The sequence below is a fragment of the Thalassophryne amazonica genome, chromosome 13 (assembly GCF_902500255.1).
Source record: "Thalassophryne amazonica chromosome 13, fThaAma1.1, whole genome shotgun sequence".
NCBI classification, from domain to species: domain Eukaryota; kingdom Metazoa; phylum Chordata; class Actinopteri; order Batrachoidiformes; family Batrachoididae; genus Thalassophryne; species Thalassophryne amazonica.
The window spans coordinates 27,716,021-27,732,422 of record NC_047115.1 but is presented as its reverse complement, the minus strand read 5'-3'; the positions used below and the strand labels follow the sequence as shown (position 1 = coordinate 27,732,422).

Sequence of the window (16,402 nt, the reverse complement as noted above, 5' to 3'; positions counted from 1 at the left end):
CACAAACATAAGCACAAATTAAATGAAGCAAATGCAGTTTTCACTGAAATAGAAAATTTATTGAATGAGAATGTTCTTAATGAAGGACCAAATTCCACATAAACAATCGTATATTTCCTCAGAAGGACCGGTTAACCAGTGCTAATGCTTTGCAGTATGTCTGATAAGCAATTATGGGTAAAATCTGAGTGAAAGCATCATTATTTTTTTAACGTGACTTGAAGGAAAAATTTTATGTATTAGCTGAAAAATAAAAGTAAAAAATATTGTAGTTAATTATACACATTGTGTATTTTATACATACATGAGGAAGCTTGATTGCTTTCTTGTGAGACGTGGAGCTTACTGCATAATAAGATTTAAATCAGCAAATAAAGTGAAACAATATACAGGCGGTTTTTGTAGGATATTCACAAGTGTCGTTTTTGTGCGTCTTTACGCACGGAGTGGGTCAGTACTCAATCTTGTTATACAGGTTGTATAACGGTAAAGCTGGCAGGTTGCTTCCCGGGTAATACAGGGGCGTCGGGAAGGCGATGGAGCGCGGAACAGGAACGCGCAGTAAGGAGTTATCTCTGAAAACCAGCGGCATCCCCACCAGTGTCTGTGCGGACGCGTGTGCCATGTTGGCCGCCTCCAGTTCCGCCGAGAGCTGCCGTTTCCACTTGTTCCTCCGGTTCTGGAACCACGTCTTCACCTGAGTCTCCGTCAGCTGCAGGCTGGAAGCTAAGCAGGCCCGCTCCGAGCTGCTCAGGTAGCGCTTCATGTCGAAGGTGGACTCCAGCTGGTACACCTGACTCCGTGAGAAAACCGTGCGCGTCTTCTTCTTGGCCGAGCCGCCCTGCTTGTCCGCAGCGTCCGTCTGTCGCTCCTCCGACAGAGGAGACATTTGGTGGCACGGTCGCTCCTGCTCCTCCTTATAGTCCGGCAGCAGAGGCTGCGGCAGGTGGTGCGGCCGCCGTGCGTGCGCGTCGTTCCCAGACAGGAGTCCTTTCGTTGGACCTAAAACATGAACACTTCTTGATATTCAAGAAACTCAAAAAAAAAAAAAATACACCATATAATTTATGAAGTATCTCTCCCTCTTTTAAAAACTGTAAATTAATTAAATCCAGCTGTATTTTACGCTCAATTGAGGACGGCCAGTGGAACCATTTGGAAACATGGTTCATCAATTAGGGGAATCAATTAAATTTGAAATGAGAGAGGTAATTATTCGACCTTACACTCTTCCACCGCTGCACACAAACAAGTGGGTGGATGGAGTGCATGAAATTATAGGCTACAAATTTAAAAAAAAAAATAAAAAAAAAAAAAAAGGAGAGACGCCTGGTGATTTTGTTTTCACTAATTAATCCCAAACTCCTCTGCAAATTTTATGGGCACGAAAAAAAATTCACATCACCCAGGCAACAGGCATCTTTGCTCCAAAACAATGCGCGAAATGACTTTTTTTTTCCCCCTTTCTTTCCTAAAATGTGCAAATTTAACAATTCATAATAGCATTCCTCACCTAAACATGAGAAGTTGTGGGTTTGGTGCTGGTTGCATGGTTCGCTGTGACCCGTGTCGGAACAGAAGCAGTCTGCTGAGTCCTCCCCTCCGCTGCACTCATCCTCCGAGGACACGGACAGTGAGCGTCTCCGCTGCGCCGGCGGCGGCCCCTTGGAGAGCTCCTTGGTCCCGGTGCGCGGCGCGTCGTTCGGCGTCCCTAAAATCGACTGGATGGTGAAGCTGGAAATCGGGCCCGACGAGCATTTGCTCCCGCTGTCTTCTGCGCTACTCATTCTCGCTTCATAACAGTAATCGCAGTATTGACTGAATCTGCCTCTGTCTTGTATTCCGTTAATGGTTTCTGCGCGACTGGTGCGTAAAAATCGGCCACGACCGCGGTGGTCCTTTTTTTTTTTTTTTTTTTTTTTTTGGACTTTTGCATGGAAGGAGTTGGAGTTGTTTTTTCTAGAGCTCGAGGAACATGAGTGTAATCCCGGTCCTCCTCCCCGCACTGTGGATCGGAGGCAGGGGGGTGACGTCGCCCTATTTGCATGTAGGTAAGACGCTTCGGAGCCAATCACAGACTCTGACTTAAACCCGCAAATTTTAAACTCCTGTCAATATTTGGAACCGAGGACAGCGAGACACATGAAGAAGGATGTAATGACTACAAAGATTTGACCACAATAATGATTACACACACGTTTTTAGCATAAATCATATATATATATATATATATATATATATATATATATATATATATATATATATATATATATATATATATATATATAAAGTGTGTGTGTGTGTGTGTGTGTATACACTATATATGTACTTTTTCTGGGTCAGACTCAAAACTGAGTGGTTCTCCATCTTTTGCATTCTGAGAAACCAACATTTCTCAAGAATGTGTCAAGTTTTCACTCACTGGGTGCAATGTTGAAAAATGTTTTCTCAGAATGCAAAAGATGGAGAACCACACCGCCCTGCAATAGACTAGCGTCCTGTCCAGGTTGTACCATGCCTCATGCCCTATGACTGCTGGGATAAACTCCATACCCCACCCCACCCTCATGACTCTTAATTGGAGGAGTGGGTAAAGATGATGGATGGATGGCTGTATGGATGTATAGATAGAGAACCACACTACTTTTTCTAGGTCAGGCTCAAAATTTCCCAGTCGCCCTTCATATGTATGTCTAATCTATGTCTAGATTCATAGACATATATCTATCTAATCTATATCTATTGAATGATAGACTTGTCTGTCTAATCTCTATCTACACATTCATAGACATATATATATATATATATATATATATATATATATATATATATATATATATATATATATCATATCATATCACATTGTGAGGAAATGAATTGCCATCAAATATATATCAAATCGCATTGAATCAGACAGGGTGAATCGCATCATATCATCAGTATTGTCATGTATCGCTATATGTATCGTATTGCTGGTGTATCGAGGTGATTATCAAATCATTGTCAGTGAGGAGATTCACATGCCTAGTATCTATAGATTGATAGATATATCTATCATATCATTAGCCATAGATTCATAGACATTTATATGTCTATAATCTGTATCAATAGATTCATAGACATGTATCCATCTAATCTGTATGTACAAATTCATAGACATGCATCTGTCTAATCTGTATCTACAGATTCATAGACAGATTTATCTCTCTAATGTGTATCTATAGATTGATAGACCTGTCTGGTTAATCTTTATCTATAGTTTGAAAGAAGTGTCTATCTAATCTGTATCTAAAGATTGATAGACTCATGTATCTATTTCATCTGTATCTGCAGATTCATAAACGTATCTCTATTATCTGTATCTATAGTATGATAGACATGTCAGTCTAAACTGTATCTATAAATTGATAGATATATCTGTCAAATCATTAGTCACAGATTCAGAATTTCTATGTCTGTGATGTATGTCTAATCTGTATCTATAGATTGATAGACACGTGTATCTAGCTAATCTGTGTCTGCAGATATGTCTGTCAACTGATAGACATATAGATATCTATAAACTGAACATTATAGATTGGCAGACATATCTAGGAGGGTTGCTGAAAGATTTTGCCTCCAGTGTGATTATTTTAATAACCATCAAGACATCGAAGTGAAACTGGTATGAGAATAATTAATTTAATGACTATGTTACGCCAAATGCTTTTTTCCTGAAATTTTAGGGATGCACAGAATTCCCTTCATGCTGGGTTAGCCCAGGCAGCAATAGCAATTGATTACTCTTAGCCAAACCAGTAAAAATACAGCATTTTTCATACATTTATTGAACAGTTAAGGGCACAGGCAGCAGTCTCTTCTTCATTAGAATTTTACAGTAGAGTATCAGCAGTGAGTATTGGCCAAAAGGACAGTTTACCATCATGTCCCATGTTTCATAAATCTATACATTTAACAGTGTCACCAGCAATATACTGTAAATATTCATAAAATGGAAAACACACACACACACATTTACTATCTGCAATTTTAAGGTTTGGTTAAATACAGAGTTTGAGTTCTTGTTGAGCCATACAACACTGTTAATGTGAATAAGATTTGCACATAGTTTTTTTAGTATGCTTATGTACTCAAAATACATTGTTAGAACTTTAACTTGAAACTCATTTCAAGTAAAATGAACTTTGTTAAGATGAGATAAATCATCTTAAATGAGCATAACAATGTAATGTCCTAAGAAGTTTAACCAAGTGTGCTACAGCTCAAGAAAGCAGTTAAATCCTGAGCTGAGGATCTTCTGGTTTGTGAACAGTCTGTTTGACCAAATAAGCCATATACACTGATTTCACTGTGATAACACATACTGCAACTATCTTGACTTCCCTCAAGGTTAAAATATCTGTCAAACACTGAAGCTTTATCAAGGAGTTCCTCGGATCACCGTAAAACCCGATAAATTAATTTCATGCAAAAGATTTAATGAAATTGTTTGCATTAAAAAAATTAAATGGTACCAACTATCAACTTTTTTATTTTATTTTATTTTACTTTTAATGGCAATGTTACTCTCTTTCTTTTCTGGTTTACTCAGAGTCAGATAGTATATATGCTGGAAACAATCAACAAAAGTAAAATGGTATTGTTGCACCATTATGGGAAGAAAGTGCACTGGTTTAAAGCATGTTGTTCTGAAACTGTAAAGTTGGTGGATCAGTTCCTGGGCACTCCTGTCTGACAAGGTCACTGTGAAAACGTCATTAAATCCCAACATGCTCTAAACTTTTCCTTGAAATGCACAGAAATGTCCACAGATTGCCATATATCATTAAAATACTTGGTGCAGGTTCAGTCATATGGTGCATTAAAATGCAACATGTTTATCTATTGTGCACCCTGATAGGTTCAGTCACTTAGGATGACCTCACAAGGACCTGTCTTCTTCTATTAACCTGGTGAAATGGTCGCATTGCTGCCTGGGAACTAATACAGCGGCAGAACTCATTTTTTCTGGAAATAATAAACTCATTCCACGTCCATTATCTGCAATTAAGAATTAATTTGATCATTACTGAGCTAATCTGCCTCGTGATGACCACGCATGGAGTGGAGGCCGGCTAATTGATTGACTAATTGATTGGCGGCGGTGGGGGCTGAGCACACACAGGCACAGGCACACTTCCCACCACGCCCCTCCTCGTGCTCCCCATTCTGTCTCTCTGTCTCTCTCTCTCTCTGTCTCTCTCTCTCTCTCTGGGTCTGGACAGCTGCTGTGCTCGAGCCGGCGGTTGTGCACATTATCCCTCTTTTACTGCTTTGTAAGAGAGCCCTGGACACATTACAAATGGTCATATTTAATCATGTCACTGACCTTCCCGGTAGCCAGACGATATTCAGCCTTCTTTCCCCAAAACATCTTAAGCAGTGGTCTCAAAATCAAATTATCTAAGGGTCACTGGTCAGGTTCACTTCACACAGGAGGTGACCACTTTGGCGATCACAGAGTCCAAGAAAGGAGAGGAAAAATATCAGCAAATTATAAGCAAGCGTGATTGTTGCTTGACTTTTCCTCAGAAAAGCACAAAACTGGCAGTGCTCAAAGCCCAATGATCTGATATCATTAATACCAACATTTTTCAGTGTGTCTTTATTTCTGGTTGTTTCCTAACAAATCATGCAGCAAAGTGCTATGTTTGCTATGTGGTGCAAAGTGGAGCACAACCACAGCACACAACTCGGCACAAGTGTCAAAGCTACTTTCTACTAGTCACAGATGTCATTGTTCACCATATTTTCATGGCACATTTTGTATGATATGATATGAAAAGTGATCATATTTTCTGGAGTATAAGTCACACTTTTTTTCTTTTTTCCCTGTATTATCAGCTCTTTAATTTGGAATTTTGTGCATTGTTGTAGTGCACTTTTTATTATTAACATTATTTTATTTTATTCATTCATTCATTCATCTTCTACCGCTTAGTCCAATTAAGGGTCGCAGGGGGGCTGGAGCCTATCCCAGCAGCCATAGAGCGTGAGGCGGGGTACACCCAGGACAGGACGCCAGTCTGTCGCAGGGCCACAAACAAACACAGACACACCCACACACACACCTACGGACAATTTTAAAGATTCCAATCCATCTAACCCGCATGTCTTTGGATGTGGGAAGAAACCGGAGCACTCGGAGGAAACCCACGCAAACACGGGGAGAACATGCAAACTCCACACAGAAAGGCCACGGGAATTGAACCCACGACCTTCTCGCTGTGAGGCAACAGTGCTAACCACTAAGCAGCCGTGCTGCCCTATTTTATTTTATTATTAGAGTTTATTTTGTTTAATGCTTTGATTTCTATGAAAGTCTTGTATAAATAGTCAATATAATTGTTAATAATGAACGTGTGATTTTTCAGTGTATAAGTTGCACTGGAGTACAAGTCACAGGACTTAAACTAGTAAAAAAAAAATATATATATATATATATATATATATATATATACAACTTATACTCCAGAAAATACAGTAAGCATTCCATTTCATGCACACTGGTACGAATTCCGACAGGCATGCGCAGCACGTTTCGCTTAAAATGTTTAGAAACGCATGCTTGCATTGTGGTTCAAGTTATGGTCAGGTTTTGTTTTTTTCATTAACCATAATAATAAGGAAAAGATAACTTACAGTTTTTTTTGTTTGTTTGTTTGTTTGTTTGTTTTTTTGCTCGGATAATCAGCCATCATCTTGTCAATCATGTTATCACAGCTTCCCAGCTGGATTTGCTGTGGATGCTGTTTGATTTTTCATAGAATCACGGCACCAGAAAATGTGTTTGTGCTCCAGAGTTCCAGAGGAGATACGTTTTCAGCAATATCTATGTGTTGCTGCGAAAAAACAATTATAAAACATTTGCCCACCCCTATGTCCCTCCAGCATTAAGAGGATAAATACTTTCATGAACTGAGGATGTAAAATCTTCACTCCTGCTCTGGACCCATTTGAAAGAATTGCACTGGGCCACCTGTTTTTCTCAACCTGCATGGCCCCCAACCATTCCTCTCATACTCTGATCTGGAACAACTCAGTCTCATGGCAGTTCTTGACAGCATTATGAAAAAAGTCAATTAATCTATGGGTTCATGATACCATCATGAAAATGTGGAGCTTTTCGTGATGGGGGAATGAACAAATTCATTTTGTGACAGGGCACGAAATGTGGGGCGGGGGGGTCACCCAGCCTCACAGCATTCGTGAGGCATTCGTGAGTTCGTGACGGCATTACGGTTCGTGGTATCATCACGAAAATGGGGTGCTTTTTTCGACAGGGGCACAAATTCATTTTATGACAGGGACACGAAATGCGGGGTGACGGGGGAGTCTGGAGGGGTTAATGGTTAGGGTTAGGGGAAGGGCAACACTTACGTTATGGTTATGGCAAAAGTTAGAAGAAAGGGGAGGATTATAAATATTACAGTAAAAAATGTGTCACAAAATGGGGCACATTTTGTGACTTGGGCACAAAATGCGGGGTGGCGGGGATCACCCATTCTCACTGTAGTTTGTGATGGCATTACAAAAAGTCAGTTAATCTATGGGTTTGTGATAGCACCACGAAAATGGGGTGCTTTTCATGACAGGGGCACAAATTCATTTTATGATGGGGCACGAAATGCGGGGTGACGGGAATCACCCAGTCTCACGGTTGTTTGTGACATTACGAAAGTCAATTAAGCTATAGTTTTGTGATATCGTCACAAAAATGGGGTGTTTTTCTTAACAGGGACACAAATTTATTTTATGAAGGGGCACGAAATGCGGGGTGACGGGGGAGTCTGGAGGGGTTAATGGTTAAGGTTAGGGGAAGGGCAACACTTACGATATGGTTATGGTAAAAGTTAGGAGAAAGGGGAGGATTATAAATATTACAACAAAAAACGTGTCACGAAAATGGGGCACATTTTGTGACTTGGGCACGAAATGCGGGGTGGCGGGGATCACCCAGTCTCACTGTAGTTTGTGACGGCATTACAAAAAGTCAGTTAATCTATGGGTTTGTGATAGCATCACGAAAATGGGGTGCTTTTCATGACAGGGGCACAAATTCATTTTATGATGGGGCGCTAAATGTGGGGTGACGGGGATCAAACTTACAAATCACAAGCTGCAGGGTGAGACACGACACCACCGATGTCTTGTCTGTCACTCATTCACTCGTCATGTATAGCTTAGGCATAGCTCACTCACTGGAAAATTAAATCATTTATTTTATTTTTATTTTTTACACGAAATACCAATGTAACTTCCATGCAACTCAAAATCTGTCATCAACCAGAAGCAGGAATTGGAAGCAAACACTGTATTAGGTCTTTGCTTGTGGTAGCAAATTACACCTCATGGCACTCGGCCAACCTCGAATGACGTTAAGCAGCATGATGAAAATGGCCAAGCTAGTTCTGAGTGACCTCTTATGGCTGGTTTTGGCCTCATTCACCAGGTGTCAGTTAGGGTCACATCATCTGCTCCTGAACATTAGCAGAGTGTCTTATGATACACAGGAGCTAAAAAAAAGTGCTATTCTGGGTGCCACCATGTTGGCGGTGCTTACTCCGCCCACATCCCAGCTAATCCATAAATGGGTAAAAAGGTGAAGTGTGGGTGAAACCTTGCCTGACCTGGGCAGGATGAATGAATCTGAAAATGCCCCTATCTCAGTGACTGAAGAAACTAAAGGCTAACAGGCTAACATTCATTGGGGTGCTTTATTAAAGCATATTGTTGGGGACTGGGCACGGGTTGCTTAGGTGTGATTATTAAAAATCATGACCACCTTATTTCCTTAGTAATCATGGATTAGCTGGACCTAACATCATCAAGCTACTGATAGCTGCTAAAAGTGCTAATGCCGCTAACACGCAAAATTAAACATGAAAATTTCACTCAAGAGAAATACTGGAGCGCAGATCTGCTCAGACAATTAACCACAGAGCAAGCCATGTTATTACAGATATTTAGAATAAAATGCTCAAAAAGGACAGACACAGTCGTCCATAAAAGCTAGCAGCCACAACTAGCGGTGCAGTTAACTCTGAACTCTGCAGCACCACAGGAGCTGTCACTCAAAGTGACCATGTGCTTAATTATGCATAATGTTATAGCTTAAAACAACTTAAACTAAAGTTATTTTTTTTTAAATCACCCCTCCTGATGTTATCATGGGGGAAACTAGCAAAAAAAAAAAAAGGCTGCAAACATGTTTAACTACCCTCTATACCTGGACATTTTAACATGGGCTTCTTTAAGAATCTGCTCGTTTTTGGAGCCAGCTTCAAGAGGCCTTTCAAGGAACTGCAATTTTTTATTCTTCCAGGTAGACCTCATTTTTGACAGCAGGAGGTTGGGATTTAAAATATTTGGCATGCTTGTTAAAATTCTCTGATCAAGCTTACTATACTAATTCCTGAACCAAACCTTGCTGGCAGTCTAGGCCTTGCTGGAGGTTGTATCTGACCCTAGGGCCACCAGGTTGAGACCCATGATCACGAGTCAAAAAAAGGTGAAGACCCATATCCACGATGAGAATGATGATGGTGGTGAAGATGATGGCTGCATCATCATCATCATCATCATTATCATCATCATCCTTTCAGCAGGCGTGTCTGGGTCAGCGCGTAAATATCTCGCGCGGCGCCGGGGCCAGCAGCTGCTAAACGATCTTTAACAAACGCTTATGCACGGCGGCTTTTATAATATACGAGGCCGGGAGACGGCGCGTTCTGGATTTACGGTGGTTACACATAAGGCGTGAAATCTGCAATGACAGTTAAATGGGTTTATTTTATATGCCGCTCTTTTCAAACAAAGACAGCCAGGGGGCCGCTTTCGTCACTTTGAGACGACTTTTGCAAAGAGAGTCCACATGCAGCGTGGACACAGAGTTTGGAGCCCGCGCGCGTAAAGTCCGCGCTGCGTCACCGACGTGAGGAGAGAACAAGATCTTTAAAGACCCGAGGAAGACAGATGAAGTTATGAGGCGTTTTAATCTGAGAATCAAGCTTCGATAAACATTAAACAAAGAGCCCCCCCACTTTTGTTTATTTATTTATTTATTATTCTTTCTTTTCTTTTTTTTTTGCACGCGCGTATTATGATATATGGCATGCCCGGCTCTAAAATAAGGAAATTACCAGAGAAAATGATATCAATAAATTTTCTAAGTATAAACGTTGATTATGTTTCGATTTTCATTCAAGAAAGCAGGCCTCCCTCTTTTTTTTCAGAGAGAGAGAGAAAGAGAGAGAGAGAGAGTTGTAAACGCGCGCAGAGCGCACGGCCCTGGAGGTGTACAATTTATGTAATCTGAGTGTGGAAATGAACTGGGTAATTTATTGGAAAACACAAAGTCAGGAAGATTGGATCAGTACAGCCTATCCACGGGCTCCTATCCATCAAGTTCCAATTAACAACCTAACCATTGAGTTTTAATGGCTTTCCAATCTACTGCCCTGATAGACTCATCAATTCCTCGGGGAGAAATTAAGAAAATCGACCGCCCCTCGGCGTTTCGGTGTCATTCTTCACAGCAACTATATGTCAAATTAAAAACACAATTAAAATTTAAACTGTTCCAATCAGACGGTGCCCCGCAACCTATGTTTCACTTAGAACTTTGATGAAAATCTGATGCTCGCGTTCAATCAGGAAAGCAAATTGGATGCGTTTAAAACAGGAGTACTTTTTTTTTTTCCAGGAAGAAGTATCAGAAGACTTGTTCCAACATTTCAGATTGTGTGTTTTGTTTATATGACGTCATGATGGGACTCCGACTGTCAAAAAAATAATCGCTTTTGTCAAACTTCATAAGCGCGCAAATACAAATGTGTCATCTCAAGGATGCTGGGATTTTCACAAAAAAATGTAAAAAAAAAAAAAAAAAGTTTAACAATAATTTGAAAAAACGTCTTTCTTCAGTTATAAAAATACTGGACCCGCCCCCTTTTTTTCTCTAAACCTATTTTTTTTAACTAAAGCTACTTGAGTTTTAAAAATAGACAAGTTTATCCAACTCGTGGTTACAGTGATGGTTGTGCGTTCTGAGGCAGACGTGTACATCGTGTTTTGTCTCCTTTACATAAAGATGTCCCACAAATTAAAAAATATCGAGTGCTCTTTTTATTTCCCTCTTAATTTTATGCGCGCAAATCAAGGTCATAATAAGCCCACGCGGTCTGTGCGCGCTGCTGGCTTGGCGCAGACGCGCACAGATCGATACGTGCCAGAGGAATAACGCCATAACAATCTATTCATTTGCTGTAATGGGAGCGTGTTTAGTGGGCGCGTGCGTGGTGCGCGTCAATACTAGAGTGATCCGACGACATATATGTGAATGCACCCTTTGTCGCAAGGTGACGTCATGAGTGAGAAAAACGATTCCGGATAACTTCACGTGGATCCACTCAAAATTGTTTTAATTCAGCTCTTATCGTTGTGTAAATTAACTATGTTCGTGTTGATCATCTTGATTTAACGGGATCAGATGCACTGGCTGCAGTGTTAATTTAACACTGCAAAAAATTACAACTGGAAACATGCATGACACCAAAGTTGTGTAAATAAACGTTTTGGATTTTTGCTCCCATCGTCATCAATTTAATTATGAATGTTTGCACATTTTGTTGTGATACTTGGTTAAATTGTGTTTGGGGTTGGAAAGCTGCACCTGTTCTTTAGTTAATAGAATTTAAAGTCTGCAACTGGAATCCGATCTTTTAAAAAAAAAAATCAGATAAAAAAATAATGAAGTGCCTTATTGTTGCATTAATTGTGCATTTAGCGGACACGGTCATCTGACGCACTTAAAAGTGTAACTTTGCCGTCACCGTTACAGCATCTAGCTCAAAGTGAGGTATCAATAATTTAGTAAGTGGATTCTGATCAAAACTAACAAAATTTAAGGAGAATGCTGCGTATAAATAATACGCAATGTTCCCGACGCCACAACTGAAAAATAAGTCATTATAGAAGACTATTGACATTTAAGACATTATAGAAGACTAATGATTGACCTGTTGTCCGTGTCCTTTATTTGATTCAGGATTTGTACTAAAGGGCCTTGATTAAAATACATATAGCTCTGCAGAAAAATTGTGTTTATTGTTTAAGTGCAGTCGTGTATCTTAAACATCCCACTCACATCTCATGATCATTTTTTATTCAATTTCATTTCATTTTCAGTCTCCAAATTCCTGTTTTTAATTTATTTTCATGGAGTTTCTCAAGTCTAAAATCAAGACAGTTCGGCCCACACAAAATTGGCCCAAACCCTTTTACTCGAAACCAAACTAATACTAGTAGTAGTAGTAGTAGTAGTAGTAGTAGTAGTAGTAGCAGCAGCAGCATAGTACTTGTAGTAGTATCCGTTTAGGCGCAATCACATCAAGTATCCAGTTGGACAGGATTTGCTTTTTGAAATGTTACAGCATTTTATTTTATTTTGTTATTAAGCCATTGATTCAGAGTATTTTGTTTATTTAATCCAAATTAAATCCTTTTAAACATTAAGGATATGCATTTTCAATATTTTAATTACATAAAGCATTTGAAATTACCTTCATCAATTATTTGAATTAAATATCAATGGCACTGCAGATTTTCCTTACAAAAACGACAGAACTTCACTAATTTCAAAAACAGTCAGGGGAAGAAAAAAACGCAGTTTTGTGTTCTGCGTGAGGGTGGATGGGGGTATGAGTATAAGGTAAAATGCAAACAAGAAAATAATAGTATCGAGTCTCCACTGAAAAAAAAAATCATTACATTTTTAAAAAGCCAAAAGTGTGATTCTCGCCATGGAGTCCTGACATCCAAGGTCAAACTCTACGCGCACGCACACACAAAAGGGAGGGGCGAAAAAAAAAACTGTTCACAATCTCCTCTGAATACATTACGCGTAATTTTTACAAGGTGGCGCCAATTACGCATGTAATTGACCGACGCACCTTCCCCCTGCCCCCACTGTTTTTTTTTTTTTAAGTAAGATAACGTTTTTTAAAGAGCGTCACAGTAAGATTACGGTAAAACACCTGCACACGCGAGAGTACGTGCGTGCGCGTGCTTGGCTGTGTGTATGTGTGTGGGGGGGGGGTGTCTGTGTATAAGTTCAGCAAAAAAAAAAAATATATATATATATACACACACACACACACACACACACACACACACATTTGGTTAGAATAAATAAATAAATAAATAAATACATTTTCTATTGACTAATCCTTCAAAAGAAATACAGGAAAAACTGAATAAATACGAAATACAAAGCACACAAAATTTTCACTCCTAAAAAAAATGTAAGGCATATTCTCCATTTATTTCACAACGTTGTTCAGCAATACAATATCAAAACTTGTTTCTTAATTCTTTTTTTTTTCCCCCGTGTTTGTTTACTGTACCTCCGCGGCACGTGGCAGTTCGTGTCCTCCTCAGCTTCATTAAATATATACATTTACATTTGTACACACCAAAGTGGTCGATTTTCGCCGCAGCTGCTCAGAAAACACAAAAGTTGTCCGACACCGGAGCTCACGCTTGTGCTTGAAGTTCGTGGATGGAGCGTGAAACTGTAATAAGCCCCGTGGGTATTTTACAGTGTGTCCTGATTGTCCCCCGGCACGCAAAATATTACAACAAAAGCCTCGTCACAAATCCCACTGTGGGTCAGCAAACACGCGTTTCTTTATTGATTTGTGAATGAGTCTATTGCACGTCGTCTGTTAGCAATCCTGTAAAATAATAATAATAATAATAATAATAATAGTAATAATAATAATAATAATAATGCTGTTACACCACAACAATTGCTTTCCAAATTGGCACTGGAATTTAACAAAAGAAAAAGCTCTCGAGCAAGTGAAAGCAGGTGAACGCCTGAGGCAATAATAATAATAATAATAATAATAATGTTACACAAGATCAAATTTGCTTTTTCACGTTGGCATTGAAATTTTTTAATTAAAATGGTCACGGGGCAGTGTAAGCAGGTACACACCTGAGGCAATAATAATAATAATAAAAGAAAATAATAATAATAATAATAATAATCGGATCACGTGTAAACTGCGCCCTCGTGGAATTAAACAAAATATATTTGCCAAAACAAGTCCACATGGGCATAACAGTGGCTTTTTTTCAGTTGTATAAAAATATGAAGTTTTTATTTGATTTTCTCGTGAGTTTGACTATTTTGCACAGAAAAACTGAGTTGTTTTGTTTTTCTCTCTCAAACCGGTCTGAGCAGCGGCACCGACGTGACGATGGGATGGGAGTAATAGACGCCGGGGTGCGGGAAGGTAAGGAGCGGCTGGCTCACGGGCACGTTGGCAGCCGCGCCCCCGCTCTCCGAGGCCGTGTTCTCGTGGTAGAGGATGGGGACCCGGACTATCCTCTGCGCCTCGGCGTGGCTCAGGTTGGCGGCCTCCAGCTCGGCGGCCAGCTGCCTCTTCCACTTGTTTCTCCGGTTCTGGAACCAGATCTTGACCTGCGTCTCGGTCAGATGGAGGGAGGCGGCCAGGCCGGCCCGCTCCGAGCTGCTCAGGTAGCGCTTCATGTCGAAGGTGGACTCCAGCTGGAACACCTGGCTCCGGGAGAAAACCGTGCGCGTTTTCTTCTTGCGGCACGGCTTCTTGTCGTCGTCCCTCTTCCTCCACTCCTCCGCCTCGTCTTTTTTCGCTTCCTCCGCGTCGCTCTCCTCCAGGATGATCTCATCGCCGCTTTTGTTGTTGTTGTTGTCGTCCTCCTCGTCGTCCTCTTTAGTGTCTGGCTCGGATTTGAACACCAGGTCCGGCGAATCTCTGTCCGTGCCCGAGGTCGGAGAGGATTCTCTGGCTTCTGTTTTCTCAACGACTAAAAATAGGAACACAGAAGATGAATTTTAAAACTTGTGTTAGTGCGCAAACGTGTATAGATTTTATAGCCTGTTGATCCACAACCTGTGGTGCCAGGAAACAATTTGGCACATAAAACACGACCAGTTTTGTTCCCAACACAACAACAACAAAAATACATTTCTCAAGCATCTTAAAATATTATTTCGACAAAACGGCAACACTTTGTGGCATTTAGCAATTTTAACAAATCAAACGTGAAGCTGCGAGTCTTTTTCTGCGCACGAATGCGTAAAAGTGCCAGTCATCAAACCCCAAGTGTGCAAATCACATAAAGTAAAAGCTGGCTGACAGTGATCGGGATGTTGGCGTGCACCGACTGCCGCGCATCATCACCTCGATCCATGTCTGATCCATTTTACGCACAAAGTGTGCCGCTTGTATACTGATCCATTAGTTTACATGACATCACAAAATACGCCTCCAGGACTTTGTGTCGATTTACTGCGTATTGTGGTTCATTTAGTATAACTAATGACTATAAAGTTCACGTTTTTAGGCAACATTTTTGATTACGCGCCATGTTATTACCGAAGCCATCTGAGCCGGATCATCGAAATCTGTCAGAATTTCCTCTCGTTTTAAACACGATTTAGTTTTGCACTTATTCTTACCTTCGGTTCTGTGGAGGTGGGCGGATGAGCTGAGGGCGTATGGGTACCACCACGCCGAGGTGCGCTCCAAATAATGAGCCGGGAGACTGAACCTCTGCGCCGGTAGGTCGAAGCGGGGAAAGCAGAAATCTCCGACCTGGGAAAGAGAAAATCCTCCGTCCAGGGCCGCTTTGGTCGCGGCTAGAACGGGTTTGGGTTTGGACGGTTTGCTGTCACAGTTCAGCAGGTTTTTAATAAAGAAAGGAGAGTCCTTGGCCGAAGCGCACGTCTCTTGCGTCTCTGGCATGGCTGTGCTCTGAACTCACAACGCCACGGAAGTTCAAAAACAAACAAACAAAAAAAAAACTTGCGCACTTCTGATGGCTGTTCTGAAAGCGGTAAGTCGATTTTACGTCGCGGATTATTTTTTTTCTTCAGGCTAAAAAAGTGATCAAACAAAATGTGTGAGGAAACAAACTGTAAACACTGAGATATTTCATCCCGGAGTCCGTGTCCACGTGTCAGTCGGTCCTGGTGTCTGATGCTAATGATGAAATAAAAATGTCATCCAAGTTAAATGCGGAAAGTATAGGCGATTGGGCATGTACAATGGCAAATGGGATTAAGGGAGAGACACGAGAGAGAGAGAGAGAGAGAGAGAGAGAGAGAGAGAGGGAGAGAGAGAGCACCATCCTCCCCTCCCTGGATCCGTGCGCTCTCCTGTTATTGGCCTCATGCAGTCCAATTAGGCAGCAAATGAACACAGAGATGCTGTAAACGCTAAAAAGGAAGCTTTGAAGTGGTTAGAGTGTTAAAAAAAAAACACTTCGACTGCAGGACTTTTGTCACCTTGCAGCCTGGCGGATTTTTTTT

The 16,402-nt window shown here is 40.8% G+C and overlaps 2 protein-coding genes across 2 annotated transcripts; both read right to left on the bottom strand.

The window, feature by feature from the left end:
• Positions 1-213: 213 nt before the first annotated feature.
• Positions 214-15,683, bottom strand: hmx2 (H6 family homeobox 2). Its single transcript, XM_034185063.1, has 3 exons — positions 15,551-15,683; positions 1,514-1,863; positions 214-1,002 (listed from the first exon to the last, which is right to left on the bottom strand). Exons 2-3 carry the CDS (start codon positions 1,785-1,787, stop codon positions 452-454), a joined length of 825 nt encoding a protein of 274 aa, XP_034040954.1. The 5' UTR covers positions 1,788-1,863; positions 15,551-15,683; the 3' UTR covers positions 214-451.
• Positions 14,116-16,189, bottom strand: hmx3a (H6 family homeobox 3a). The gene is made up of 2 exons (XM_034185061.1): positions 15,551-16,189; positions 14,116-14,895 (listed from the first exon to the last, which is right to left on the bottom strand). Exons 1-2 carry the CDS (start codon positions 15,834-15,836, stop codon positions 14,273-14,275), a joined length of 909 nt encoding a protein of 302 aa, XP_034040952.1. The 5' UTR covers positions 15,837-16,189; the 3' UTR covers positions 14,116-14,272.
• Positions 16,190-16,402: the final 213 nt, after the last annotated feature.

What these genes read in the sequence shown, in the direction of transcription:
- hmx2 (XM_034185063.1), bottom strand. Translation starts at nt 1,787, where the DNA reads ATGAGTAGCGCAGAAGACAGCGGGAGCAAATGCTCGTCGGGCCCGATT. An exon ending in CCACAACTTCTCATGTTTAG is followed by an intron (nt 1,003 to 1,513) that starts GTGAGGAATGCT and finishes TTCATGTTTTAG; the next exon opens with GTCCAACGAAAGGACTCCTG.
- hmx3a (XM_034185061.1), bottom strand. Translation starts at nt 15,836, where the DNA reads ATGCCAGAGACGCAAGAGACGTGCGCTTCGGCCAAGGACTCTCCTTTC. An exon ending in CCACCTCCACAGAACCGAAG is followed by an intron (nt 14,896 to 15,550) that starts GTAAGAATAAGT and finishes TCCTATTTTTAG; the next exon opens with TCGTTGAGAAAACAGAAGCC.